This window comes from Saccopteryx bilineata, chromosome X (genome assembly GCF_036850765.1).
Source record: "Saccopteryx bilineata isolate mSacBil1 chromosome X, mSacBil1_pri_phased_curated, whole genome shotgun sequence".
Taxonomy (NCBI): Eukaryota; Metazoa; Chordata; class Mammalia; order Chiroptera; family Emballonuridae; genus Saccopteryx; species Saccopteryx bilineata.
In genome coordinates, this window is record NC_089502.1 from 136,522,652 (window position 1) to 136,536,959 (window position 14,308).

Genomic DNA, 14,308 nt, shown 5'->3' on the forward strand with positions numbered 1-14,308 from the left:
AGAAACAGGGAGGCAGACAGACAGATTCCCGCACTCGCCTGATGGGGATCCACCTGGCACACCCACTAAGGGGCGATGCTCTGCCCATCTAGGGTACTGCTCCATTGCAACTGGAGCCATTCTGGTGCCTGAAGCAGAGGCCATGGAGCCATCCTCAGTGCCCGGGCCAACTTTGCTCCAATGAATCCTTGGCTGCAGGAGGGGAAGAGAGACAGAGAGAAAGGAGAGGGGGAGGGGTGGAGAAGCAGATGAGCATTACTCCTCTGTGCCCTGGCCGGAATCAAATGCAGGACTTCCACACGCTGGGCCAATGCTCTACTGCTGAGCCAACCGGCCAAGGCTGGTATGTTCATTTATACTGAAAATTATTTTTGGCAAAGTCAGGGAATCATGGTCTGTGTTTACTTTTGTGAAATATTTTAAAGCCCCCTTTATCCTCTGCATTCCCAAAAGAAATGCTCAGATGAGGTTATATCGTCTTGTGGCTGGATTTTTAAAATATGATGTTCTGAAAATTAAAGTTCTATTCAGCATTGAATAGATTTGTAGTTATCAGTACTTGGGGAAGTTGATTTTTCTTTATCATTTATGTTTGGCTATGGCTCTGGTTCTCACCTGGGTGTGGGAGTGGTGAAAGGCATGGTGATTTGGTCCCTGTAGGGACATCAGGTAGTGAGTGTCTGCAGACATTTTTGGTTGTTACAACTGGATGGGGGTGGGGCATTGGCATCGGGTGCATAGATGTCAGAGATGCTGCTAGATATCCTACAGTGCTTTCAGACAGCCCCCAACAGCAAAGAATTATATGGCCTAAATGGCCATAGTGCTGAGCCTGAGGGACTGGTGCTGTTTGATCTCCTGTAAAAGATGTGAACTGACTCCCTACTTCAGTAGTCTTTTGCCCCCATGTTAAAGGTGAAGATGGTCTCTCAGGAATGGTAGAGACATCCGTTTGAAGCTTTAAAAAGTTGAGTTTCTCATGGCCAACTTTTCTGGCATGTAAAACAGAAAGTACAGCCATGTTTTAAATAAAAATCAAGGCCAACACAGGATTGAATAATGTTATACATGACAATACACACCACTGGGCCGACATGAGTAAACAATCACCTTCACAGAGTACAGTTGAAAGAGACACAAATTAAAATACTTGTGTTCATCCATGTATTTTTGTACAAGGGCATTCTACCAGGTAATTAGTGTAAACTTGGTAAAGTCAGCCCTATACGTTAGTCTCTGTTCTTGAGAATGGAAATGACACACAATCTTTATGGTTCTCTGACACTGAGATGATGTGCTGTGTATCGTGACCCAAAACTGTATTCTTATGTATCAGCCTCTTAAAGCAGTATAGGGAAACAGTTCTTACTTGTCTGAGTGAAGAAACTCCCATAATTTTTTGCATAAAGCATTTATTAATAAGACTTATTTAATCTTACTTTATTTTGACTTGTCTTTTCTCATTGGTTATAGAAATTTAGAAAATATAACATAGCCAGAAATGAAAGAGGAGACCTAGATTTTCATCACCTAATTTTCCTAGGTGTGAAAAAAATGAAATCATTTTCACTTGTATTGGCCGGCTGATTCATGTTGAACAGTTAGGCTTACAGCTAACCAACTAGGGAAGGTATTGACTAATAGAATCTTTGGGTCATTCAGCCAGAACCTAGGGTACCTTCATCGTCCATTTCATTATGACTCTTGTATAATCCTGGATAGCCCACATTGTTCAGAATGAGCCACCACCTTGACTGACACTCGAAATGGGCAGTGAATGGTCAAGAACTTGACTGGCGGACCTTATCACACGTGAACTGATTACAGGAAGTGGTTAATGCTTCCACTATGACATTTTCACTTGGAGAGGCGTCCAAGATGGGCCTGTTGTAAATACTGCCTTACAATAATTGGTCTTTTTAACTTGGTCATAATTTAGATTTGGGCTTTATCTCCCGTGAACTTCAGAATGAAGAAAATAGGAAGCGTTCCGTGGCCAGTACTTCTCACCAAGAGCATAGGATGTATTTGCACTACTTTGTATGAACTTCAAATATCTTGCTTTGTCCCTATGGGATCTGAGAAGTTTGTTTTGTCTTTCCAATCCTGCCTTCAAACATCATATAGCAAAAATAAGGATTTAGGAATTAAAAAAGATTTGAATGTGAATCCTGTTTAATAGCCCTGAGGATGCAGGTCTAGAATTACTGGGTGTTTCTGGTTGGAAGGAGGTTTCTTTAGTTCATTTAACCTTGCCATGAATGTCAGCACATGCAATTTCCAAACCACAGATAGCTTAGAACCTACAAACTGAGTTCTCCGTGACAGGTCACTGAGGGCTAGAAGGTTTAAAATAGATGTCATATGATACCAATTACAACTCAGTGAAATTTTGCAGTCCCGAGAACCTGTACAAAGTGTAAGCCAAAATGGAAGATGGTCCTGTTTTCTATGGCTTTAAAAACATTTTTATTACTATGTTTGTTACTTTTTTATTCTTCAAGCTTTTAATTAAGGTTTTTTTGGCTCTCCTAACCCATTTCTATATCGTCAAAGGAAATAGAAAAGAAGCGGCTAGGATAGCAGAAGAAATCTGTGGTGGGATTCCAGGTAAAAAGACAGCCTTTGTTCAAAGGCCGATGCATGAGAATACAGCCTCCAGTCACAATACACATCTTCTAAAACTTCTTGAATAATTCATATAAGTAATGTTTCTGGAAGGCAGATTTTATTTATACTTTGGCTTCGAGTGGGTTGGTTTAAAAAATAGTTGAAGTAGTAAATGGTGTTGACAGCACCATTTGTGAAGGATTTTGAGCTTTATTTTTTGCAAGTTAATTCTTCTATTAGGAGATATTTAAGAAATAATTAGCTTTCTGAAAGCATTTTGAGAAACCTTATTTCCACTAACCTGAATAATTCCTTGTGTAGGATTATTGTCTTTAATATTTTTAATCAGATTTTAACTGCATTCTAACAAGACTGAGTTTCCTCAGGAAATAGGATGACCAAGAAATTTGATTTAAAGCAGCAAATGTGGCAAGCTGTTTATTTCAGTGCTGTCATTTGCAGTCGTTTGAGTTGATTAGCCACTTCTCGCTGTCAGGAAAGAAACCTTGTACTAAACCCATTTGTACGTGGTACCATGCAAAGCACTGCAAACAAAGTGTTATAATACAAAATGCCAACATTTGGGTAAAACATTTTGAAGTCTTCTGCTTTACAGAACTTAGTCTTTATTTCTTTCAAGAAACAATTCACCTTAATTCTTGTGAGATGCTACAAAAGTAAATGAATCAGGTATCCTTGTCACTGCAAGGAGTGTCACTAAGTAGAGGAGTGTTTGTTCATAAACAGAGTTCAGTTTCCCTATGTGTTTTTAGTGTTCATAAGGGTTCCAGCATTACATCAGTCTTTAGTATCCATTTCTATTTGCATCTAGGATTCTCTTTCAAAATAGACCAACACTCTGTGATTCGAATACACTAGATGCCTTTGAAGACACTAGATAACAGTCTTATCCAAGGAAATAAGACCTCCAAAGACGAAGCATCAGAATGTTTCAGTTAACTGGGGAAAATGAGAAGAATCTTGAAGTTTCAGGAAGTGTCAGAAGGCCCAGAGTGTGGAAAGAGGTTTCTTTTGGGGATTACATTTGTCACACGTTTCAGGGAGGTATGTTGTTTAGACTGGCTAAAAAAAAAATTCCCTTTAGTTTCAAGTTAAGCATGATCTGGAGAAGCTGTTTTCTTGTTTAATTTGTAAATCTAGGCAGGGACTTTTTCAACGTTTCAGTAACATATTTTTGATTTTCTCATAGATATATTATCATCATGATTTAAATGAGGTTAAGTCCAACAATCAGTGTTGGCAAGAGCGTTAAAAATGTTTTCTGTTGCTTGGGTACATTATTTTTGTCTTTGTGACCCTTAATTAAGTATATTCTTAAAAAGGTTTTATAATAGAACCTATGTAAACATGGTTTAAATCTGAGCCTATAATACAAAGCTCTTAATTTGAGCTCATTTTTTCTTTAGCTCAAATGTACTTGTTCAAGCTCCTGGTAAAACATTCATTTAATTTATAAGTAGCATGGTGTTATATGGTCAAAACTATATTTTTCAATTATTAACAAGGGACAGTGGGAAGGAGAGTGTATGCTTATTTCTATGCTTCATTTCCATCCTCTGTATGGATATTGGTGGGTGGATAGGCATGTGTGTGTATGTGCATGCTCAATAGAGAGTATATCCAGATTTGGTAAATAAGGGTTTCTTTGATAATATAAGCAGTTAATGTGCCAGAAACCAGTGGTGTTTTTACAGAATTCTAACAGCATGTTTTCTTTTGACATTGTTGGCAGTCAGATGCTAGACACTTAAAACGAGGCGTATTGAAAATCAAGAACAAAATTTTGTGCAAGTGTTGAAGTGAAACCAGAAATTGCCTTTGCTGCTTGTTGGGAAAATATGTGATATTTAATTAGTATGTTAGCTAATTAACTTAGAAAAGTCTCAGGAAGATTAAATTTCTTGATTTCCACGAGCATATTATGTTCCCGTAAACTCTCGGCAGCGTTGTCAGAAACAAGCGGAGGGCAGCAGCACACTGAGCCGGGACCGAGCTCAGCCTGTCATAGGTCCTGAACTCTTTCTTTTGGAAACAGCACCTATCAGCATATCTATCCCTCATTAACTTTTTTTTTTCTTTTTTGGCTGTAAAAATCTTTTGGGGAAAAACTATTTTCCTGGAATTTTATATTCTGGCATACATAATTGAGTATGTCTTTGTGGTTTCAACTATTACGTTTGTAGATAACTCATCAGGCTTGAGTTAAGTTATGGTTGGCTTATTTTTATTTTGCTCTTTTTATGTAGTATGTCAATGAAATAAATAAATATATCTTATATACAGTTTAAGGGTGAAACAGGACATGTCATTGGCCCTTATTACAGCTAGAGCACCAGATGGATCATTGGATCCCACCTACAGCCCATAGATTTTCCTCAGGCACTGTTTTTCTCCCGAGGGACATGGTATATGACTTTCAACCTTTACTAATTTGGCTAGAATTGAAGCTGTATTGAGTCCAGTAAGTTGGTCATAAACTTGATAAAAATAAAGTATCGATACAGTTGATCATTTGTTTTTACCACCCTTGGACCAGATGGGATTCAGCAGTTTGGGGGATACTAGAAAGACTATATAAAGAGCATGCTGTGCATTACCTAGCACTCCCAGCAGGGCCACAGCTGCCTCCCGTAATCAAACTTTTGTTTTTTTTAAGTGAAAGGAAGGGAGATAGACAGACTCCTTGTCAGCAGCCCAGTGGCCCCACAGCCCCGTGCCCCTCCTCACAGATAGACAGACTCCTACATGCACCCTGGCCGGGATCCACCTGGCAACCCACATCTGGGGCCAATGCCCTGCCCATCTGGGGCCGTGTTTGCAACCGAGCCATTTTTTTTTTTTTTGTATTTTTCTGAAGCTGGAAACGGGGAGGCAGTAAGACAGACTCCTGCATGCGCCCAACCGGGATCCACCCGGCACGCCCACCAGGGGGAGATGCTCTGCCCATCCGGGGCATTGCTCTGTTGCAACCAGGGCCATTCTAGCGCCTGGGGCAGAGGCCATGGAGCCATCCTCAGCGCCCGGGCCATCTTTGCTCCAATGGAGCCTTGGCTGCAGGAGGGGAAGAGAGAGACAGAGAGGAAGGAGAGGGGAAGGGGTGGAGAAGCAGATGGGCGCCTCTCCTGTGTGCGCTGGCCAGGAATCAAACCCGGGACTTCCACACACCAGGCCGACGCTCTACCACTGAGCCAACTGGCCAGGGCCCCGAGACATTTTTAATACCTGAGGCAGAGGCTGGAGGGAGCCATCCTCAGTGCCCAGGCTGACACGCTCAAATAAATCACGCCATGGCTGCAGAGGCCAGGGGAGAGGGCAGGGGGAGGGAGAGGGATGGAGAAGGAGATGGTCGCTTCTCCTGTGTGCCCTGACTGGGAATCAAACCCAGGACATTCACACGCCAGGTCAATGCTCTACCACTGAGCCAACCAGCCAGGGCCCATAATCAAACATTTTTTTTTTTATTTATTCATTTTTAGAGAGGAGAGAGAGAGAGAGAGAGAGAGAGAGAGAGAGAGAGAGAGAGATAGGAGGGAGGAGCAGGAAGCATCAACTCCCATATATGCCTTGACCAGACAAGTGCAGGGTTTTGAACCGGCGACCTCAGTGTTCCCAGGTTGACGCTTTATCCACTGCGCCACCAGAGGTCAGGCATCAAACATTTTTATATTCCTATAGTGAACATATAAATATTCACACCAAGTAAAAATACAAAATAAAAATAGTTAAGTTGCTTAAAATGAGTCTTGGCCATGTTTTGCTGAAAAGAGTTTGTGTCAACCTTGGGGAAAACTTGGTTTTTAGAATTTGGAGAATTTATACAATGGCAGATAAGAGATTATAGAACTATTGCACCCCCTTTTTATTTTTATTTTATTTTTTAGTGTGCACATGAGAGAGACAGGGACAGATAGACAGGTAGGGAAAGAGATGAGAAGCATCAACTCATAGCTGTGGCACTTTAGGTGCCCATTGATTAGTTTCCCATACATGCCTTGACCTGGGGGTTCCAGCCAAGCCAGTGACCCCTTGCTCAAGCCAGTGACCTTTGGGTTCAAGCCAGAAACCATGGGGTTATGTCTATGATCCCATGATCAAGTCGGCAACTCCACGCTCAAGCCAGCAACCTCACACTCAAGGTGGCGACCTCAGAGTTTTGAACTTGGGTCCTCAGCATCCCAGGCCAACACTCTATCCACTGCACCACTGCCTGGTCAGGATGCAGCTCCCCTTTTAAAGGGATGTTTTGAGCTAAGTCTGAAAGATTGATTCTATTCTAAGTGCTACACTTAAAATTAGTTGTCCTTGTTCTAAATACAAAGGGCTGACCTTGATTTGATGGGCACGCCTCTGCCTAACTCATCAGTCTGACTCCTTTCTTCCTGTTTTTCCCATTTGGACAGGATTTTTCTGTTTTAGATGCATTCTTGCCCAATCCTCTACCGAGCCTTCTACTCTTGTTTAGTTGTGCTGATTGTTTCCTCAGCTTTGGCCCGACCATCCTCTGAGTGGTTATATGTCACAGATGCCTGCTGGCTTTCCCTAGTTGGGGCAGCCAGTCCTCAGTAGGGACTCTGCTGCCCCACTTGTCACTGACTCAGCTCTCCTGTTCCTGGTGGGTTCAGAGGAACCTTCTTTCTAACACACCACAAAAAGATGTTCATTGACCACGGTTCATTCCTGACCAGAGCTGAGTGTTCTAGAGAGTGCGCATTTCAACTCAATTATCTTTTTTTTTATATATAATTACCTTTGTGTTATGTAAAGTATCATTAATTCCCTAGGTTTTGGTTCGAAGTTCCTTTTGAATTTTCTTTCCTTTAATAAATGCTGCAGGAGAAGAGATTGCTTCATATGATTTTAAAACTTGAGTAAAGAGAATAAAGATTGTTCCATAAGCACTAGAAATTATGACTAGGTAGCTAGTTTTTAAAAAGTAACAAACCAGTAATCTCAAGTATTTGTTGGAATTAGAAAGGGTGGCCCTGGCCGGTTGGCTCAGCAGTAGAGCGTCGGCCTGGCGTGCGGGAGTCCTGGGTTCGATTCCCGGCCAGGGCACACAGGAGAGGAGCCCATTTGCTTCTCCACCCCTCCCCCTCTCCTTCCTCTCTGTCTCTCTCTTCCCCTCCTGCAGCCAAGGCTCAGGAGCAAAGATGGCCCGGGCACTGGGGATGGCTCTGTGGCCTCTGCCTCAGGCACTAGAATGGCTCTGGATGCAACAGAGCAACGCCCCAGAGGGGCAGAACATCACCCCCTGGTGGGCATGCTGGGTGGATCCCGGTCGGGCGCATGCGGGAGTCTGTCTGACTGCCTCCCCGTTTCGAGCTTCGGAAAAATGAAAAAAAAAAAAAAGGAATTAGGGTAAAAATTGCAAAAACTTTAAAATATTTTTAAAATGTTTATTTTATTGATTTTAGAGAGAGGAAGGGGGAAAGAGAGAGACAGGAACATCAATCTGTTACTGTATGTGCCCTGACCAGGGATCAAACTGGCAACCTCTGAGCTTTGGAATGATGTTCTAACCAACTGAGCTAACTGGCCTGAGCAATTGTAAAAACTTTTAAAAATAATAATTGATTTTTATCTTGAATACTTGAAATTCAGGCAACTGTATTCCATCTGAACCAATTTTGTTATTGAAATCTGTGGTTTTCCAAGTTTTCATGAAATTGTTATTCAGAGTCTGAGAAGTAGAGATATAAATCCTATTCTGAGAAAAAGTCAAGGGGAGGATGAAAAAGTACTTGAACATTTTCCATACACCTCGTCAGGAACAAGTAAACATATTTGTAGAGTAAACTATCCTGATAAGGGGTTTGCAGCCCTGTGACACAGGCATTCTGCCAAATAATTAAAAATAGACTGCCTTAGAAGAGAGTGACTGACTTCTACTTCAGCATTCATTTATTTGGAGAGCTTGGCTGCATATTTCCTAAAAGGAGTGGAAAAGCTCCCTAGCTGCCAAAATAACTTTTATCCTTAATTTCTCACAATTAGCTCTAATGTGCAAAACGAGAACCATAAGAGTGAGAGGCTATGTATTGGGAATAAGAGGAGAAGAACAGGAGAGCCCACCTTTTCAGATTTCTAGAAAAGAGTTGTGAGTGAAAACTCTTCAAGGTCCTGAGCAAGAGCTGGAAAATAATGGGATTGGAAAGGTGACTTCCTTAAGAGTGGTTTTGTTACTAGTTGGGAAACAAAAATGATTTCTACATTTAAGGCAATACAAATGGTTTAATGCCCATTATCTATAGAGAGAAGGTGGATGTTAGCAAAGCACTCCAGTCAAGTCAGCCCACCATGAGGACAGTCAGGATTTAAACACAAGTGCTTTTTAAAACCAGGACAGGATGTGTTCCGAAGTCTCAAACCTTGGATTTCAGTCCTATTTTTCCCACTTATTAGAAGTGAGATCTCCATATGGGGCAAGAGGATTGTCATGCATTTGGAGTTATTCGAGTTCTTTTTTTTTCAATGGTTTTATTTTTAGAGAGAGAGAGAGAGGGAGTGGGCAGGAGCAGGAAGCATCAACTGGTAGTTCCTTCTTGTATGTGCCCTGACCAGGCAAGCCCGGGGTTTTGAACCAGCCTCCTCAGCATTCCAGGTCGATGCTCTATCCACTGCGCTACCACAGGCCAGGCAGTGCTCCAGTTCATGATGGAAGGCTCTTCCCTCTCTCTTGAAAGCCAAGGGATTGGGGCTCCAGGAAAAGTGTAAGTTCAGATAAGGGGCATCTGGCAGGAGGGGAGCCTGGTATTTCACTCTCACATTGGAAGTCCGCTTAGGCAACACGCTGAACTGCTCCCTGTCCTACCCAGTTAGGAGACGAGGTTCGGAAAGCAGTGGTGGGTTAGTGAGAAACCCAGGACAACCTGCTATTCCTTCTTTCTTGGTAGAATGGAAGATGGCTCCACAGGCTTGTCATGATCTCAGAAGCAAGAGGTAGCAGTAGGGGGCATCAGTACGCTGCACTGATGTGGGACACTAGGAGAGGTGGTCAAATGCCCATGCATAGAAAACGGGCCAGGGAATGCGCCCTTCTGTTGAGTCCGAGTGAGTAGGACTGACCTCCTCTTCCAATTAACCGGGAAGACATCTTCCCTGTCCCTCCCGCCTTTCTGCACTCCCAAGCCACCAGAGGAGCTGGCACTTAGAACAAAGTGGGGACATGTGAGGGAACATTGCTTATTTTCTGCCTCTAGCTGCTGGGGTGGCAGAGTGGGCCACCCCTTGCCCAGGAGTTGGCAGAGGAGTAGAGAGTGCAGCTTTAAAGTTGTCTGATCAGTAAACTGGTCGTTTTTAAAATCTCCAGATTCAAGCCTGATGTAAATACAGACAAGCACATAAATCCTAAGCAAACAATTGGATGAATTTCACAAAGCAGACACAATCAGCTGTACTACCTCCTGAGAGCAAGAAACTGCGTGTTACCAGCATGGCCCGCCCCCGACCCTCTTCCAATCAGCCCGTGCCCCTCCTCAGGGTACTTTGGAGTCTTGACACCCAGGGTGAATTTGGCCCTTTTTTCCACTTGATAGAAAGGACTCACACTTCCTTTCCTCAGCCTTCGGATTGGCAGGTCTCTCCGGGTTGTGGACAGAGTAGGTGTTATGGGACTTAAGAGTAACAAAATTTCTAGAAATAGGATGCAGATGTGATGGTTCCTGCTTCCCAGGGAAAGGGGCACCACAGCCCACTTGGAGGCAAGTTTTAGAAATAATAAAGCTATTTTATGTTGATATTCTCAGTTAATAATAGCAAATTTACCATTTAAATCTTATTTTTATTTTGGTTGACTGGCTATTGTTAGAACAGAAGAATAACAAATAGCTGTGTGTTTGCTTCTTACATTGGTGAGGGTGCTGCGTTGCCACCCAGGGGTGAAGACTGTCTTTGAACGTCAGTGCCAGCATCCATTTCCAAGCGGTTAGGGAAGAGGGCAGCGTGTAACGGTGATGTAGGCTTCACTTTGAATGACATGGAGATGTATGAGAGGAAAACCAAGGCCGAGTAGTTGAGGATTATATGCATACATTATCTCATTCCCAGTTTCTGCAAATTATAAATAAATGTCCAAAAGATTTAAAAATACCACCCATTAACTTTTAACTGACTCAGGAACAAGTGAAGATGCAAACAATTGTATCTTTTTTTTTTTTAAATAAAAGCATTACTGCCTGACCAGGTAGTGGCGCAGTGAATAGAGAGCGTTGGACTGGTACCCAGAGGATCCAGGTTTGAAACCATAAGGTTGCCGGCTTGACTGTGGGCTCACCAGCTTGAGCGCAGGGTCAAAGACATGACCCCATGGTCACTAGCTTGAGCCCAAAGGTTGCTGGCTTGAAGCCCAAGGTTGCTGGCTTGAACCTAAGGTCACTGTCTTGAGCAAGGGGTCATTCGCTCTGCTGTAGCCCCCCAGTTAAGGCACATATGAGAAAGCAATGAATGAATAACTAAGGTGCCGCAATGAAGAATAGATACTTCTCCTCTCTCTTCCTGTCTGTCTGTCCCTATCTGTCCCTCTTTCTGTCTCTGTCACAAAAAAATAAATAAAAGCATTACACATTCATATGTGGAGTATGAAAGCAGTAGTGATGTTATTTCTGTATTATATATACACACACATTTTAATTTTATAAGTAATTTCAAAATGACAGAAAAGTTATGAGTGGTATGAAGAATTCCTACTTTTCTTCACCCAGAGACCTCATTCGTGCTTACCCAACTCTCCTAATGTCCTTGTTAGCAAAAGTTCTAATCCAGGTACACATGCTGCCTGTAGGTGTTGTGTCCTGTTAGCCTCCTTCAGCCTGGAACAGTTCCTCAGTCCCTCTGAACTGGTTACAGGCCAGTTGTTTCGTAGAATGTCCGTCTGGTTGAGTTGGTTCGCAGTGTCCCTATTAGATTCAGGTTTTACATTTTGAACAGGAATATCACAGGTCGATGGTGTGTTCTTTCCATTGTGTTCCCATTCATGGTACATGATGTTGCTTGTTGCATTCCATCAGATGGCACATTGGCAATTTGTTCCCATCACTTCTGATGTTAACTTAGTTTCGGTCGTATCTACAATTTTGTTTTGCTGTATAGTTACCTCTGTTCCCTTTAAACTAGTAATTATTATTTTTTCAATGTTTTGATGAGTTTTATTGGTGGTGAGTGCTTAGTATCTTTCCTTTTCTTTCCCATTTTATCAGTCTTTTCCTTTTTTCTATCTTATTTTTATTAATTTTAATGCAGTGACATTGATAAATCAGGGTACATATGTTCCGAGGAAACATCTCCAGGTTATTTTGACATTTGATTATGTTGCATACCCCTCACCCAAAGTCAAATTGTCTTCCGTCACCTTCTATCTGGTTTTTTTTGTGCCCCTCCCTTCCCCCCACCCCCTCCCTCTCCTTCCTCGCCCCCTCCCCACCCCCCTGTTACCATCACATTCTTGTCCATGTCTCTGAGTCTCATTTTTATGTCCCATTAATCTAGTAATTATTTTATGAGGAGATAATTTGAGGCAGATTCTATTATTTCTTCTACATTTCTAAGTTTGCGTCCTACTCTAAGGAAGAACTTTCTCGTGTCACAATTTATATAATATATTCATTTATATAACTGAGGACTTGCAGATTCCTATTTTATTAATAGGAATTAAATTATTATTTAATCTCTTACTATCATTATCTTGATGGTTATATTGTTCCATATTTGGCCAGTGGAAGCCCCTTCAAGCCAGCTTCTGTGGCTTTTTGACATTTTCCATCATTCATTGAGCGCTTCCTTGCTTTCTGCCAAGGTGTTTGAGGCCCATCTTATATTTTTTTCTGGTCCAACCCTAGAATCAGCCATTTCTCCAAAGAGCCCTAGTTTAGGTTTTCACATTTTTATGCTAGTTACTACAACTTCAATCCAACCCCATAGAGTACATTCTAGCTTTCCCCCTATTCATACCCCGATGGGTTAGAAATAATAAAGATTTAGTTTCAACATAAGAAGAAAGTTTACTGCCCAGCTGGGTAGCTCAGTTGGTTAGAGCTTCCTCCCACTACACCAAGGTTGTGGGTTTGAACCCCAGTCCGAACACATACAAAAATAATCAATGAAAGCATAAATAAGTGGAACAACAAATCAATGTTTCTTTCTCTCCCTTTCTCTCTAAAATTAATTTTTTAAAAAGCAGAGAGCTTCCTGGACTGTTTGTAGCTATGATTCTCATCAATTGGGAAAGTTGAGTCTTTGAGGCCTCAAGCTATTTCAAATCCACATTAATTCCATCTTTGGTGGGGTTGTTTTTGCCAAGGTTGCAGGTATGAGGGAACCTGAATTCTTTAATTTTTTTATTATTTATTTTTATTTTAGTGACAGGAGAGGAGGCAGAGACAGACTCCTGCATGCACCCTGACTGGGATCCTCCTAGCAAGCCCATTAGGGGGCAATGTTCTGCCCATCTGGGGCCCTTACTTCATTGCAACTGGAGCTATTTTTATTTTATTTTTGTGACAGAAACAGAGAGAGACAGAGGGACAGATAGGGACAGACCGACCGGAAGGGAGAGAGATGAGAAGCATCAATTCTTTGTTGTGGCACCTTAGTTTCTCATTTGATTTCTTTCTCATATGTGCCTTGACTGGGGGGCTACAGCAGACCAAGTGACCCCTTGCTCAAACTAGTAACCTTGGGCTCAAGCTGGTGAGCTTTGCTCAAACCAGATGAGCCTGTGCTCAAGCTTGTGACCTCTGGGTTTTGAACCTGGGTCCTCTGCATCTCAGTTTGACACTCTATCCACTGCGCCACCGCCTGGTCAGGCTGAAGCTATTTTATAGCACCTGAGGCAAACGCCATGGAGCCATCCTCAGCGCCTGGGGCCAGCTCGCTATAATCAAGCCATGGCTGCAGGAAGGGAGGAAAAGAGAGAGAGAAAGAGAGAAGCGAGAGGAGGAGGGGTGGAGAAGCAGATGGGTGCTTCTCCTGTGTACCCTAGCTGGGAATCCAACCCGAGACTTCCACATGCCAGGCTGATGCTCTATCACTGAGCCAAATAGCCAGGGCTGGGAACCTAAATTCTTAACACCATCCAGATTATCTTGGAAAGGTTGGTAAGATAGACCCTTTGTGTTAAATCCAAACTGCATTACATGCTATTTAGTGTTTGAAGAGCACAGTTATAATTTGAAAAATGCCCAAATTTTGAAAACTGGAATAGGTTTTCTTTTGAAACAGATGATTGCCTTTTGCTGACTAGGCCTGTTTGCTGACAAATTTATAAGAAAAATATGTTTCTAAGGCGGTTCTGAGTCTGTTCCCAAGAGCACTGTCTTACCATGTGTACTGATTAGTAAATTGTCTTGAGCACCTACCATCATGGGTGTATACTATTGGTTTACTTAGAGACCAAAGCTTTTGCTAAGTACTGCATTACTATACCCTCATTTTATAGATCAAGAAATTGAGGTTCAGGCCCTGGCTGGTTGGCTCAGCGGTAGAGCATTGGCCTGGTGTGTGAAAGTCCCAGATTTGATTCCCAGTCAGGGCACACAGGAGAAGGGACCATCTGCTTCTCTACCCTTCCCCCTTCTCTCTTTCCCTCTTTCTCTCTCTTTCCCTCCTACAGCCATGGCTGAAATGTTTGAGCAATTTGGCTCCTGGCACTGAAGCTGGTTCTATAGCAGGGGTCCCCAAACTA

General features: G+C 42.4%; 1 protein-coding gene across 3 annotated transcripts in view; it reads left to right on the plus strand.

Annotated features, from left to right (window-relative positions):
- The first annotated feature begins 2,396 nt into the window (after positions 1-2,396).
- Positions 2,397-14,308, plus strand: part of ASB11 (ankyrin repeat and SOCS box containing 11) — a 30,742-nt gene continuing 18,830 nt past the window's right edge. For 2 of the 3 annotated variants that reach the window (XM_066248989.1, XM_066248990.1), the window contains exon 1: positions 3,468-3,675. In XM_066248989.1, coding sequence (XP_066105086.1) covers positions 3,558-3,675 — 118 coding nt within the window. In that variant the 5' untranslated portion in view covers positions 3,468-3,557. Of the gene's footprint in view, positions 2,611-3,467; positions 3,676-14,308 lie in introns of those variants that run through there. The other variant, XM_066248988.1, reaches the window with a different exon arrangement.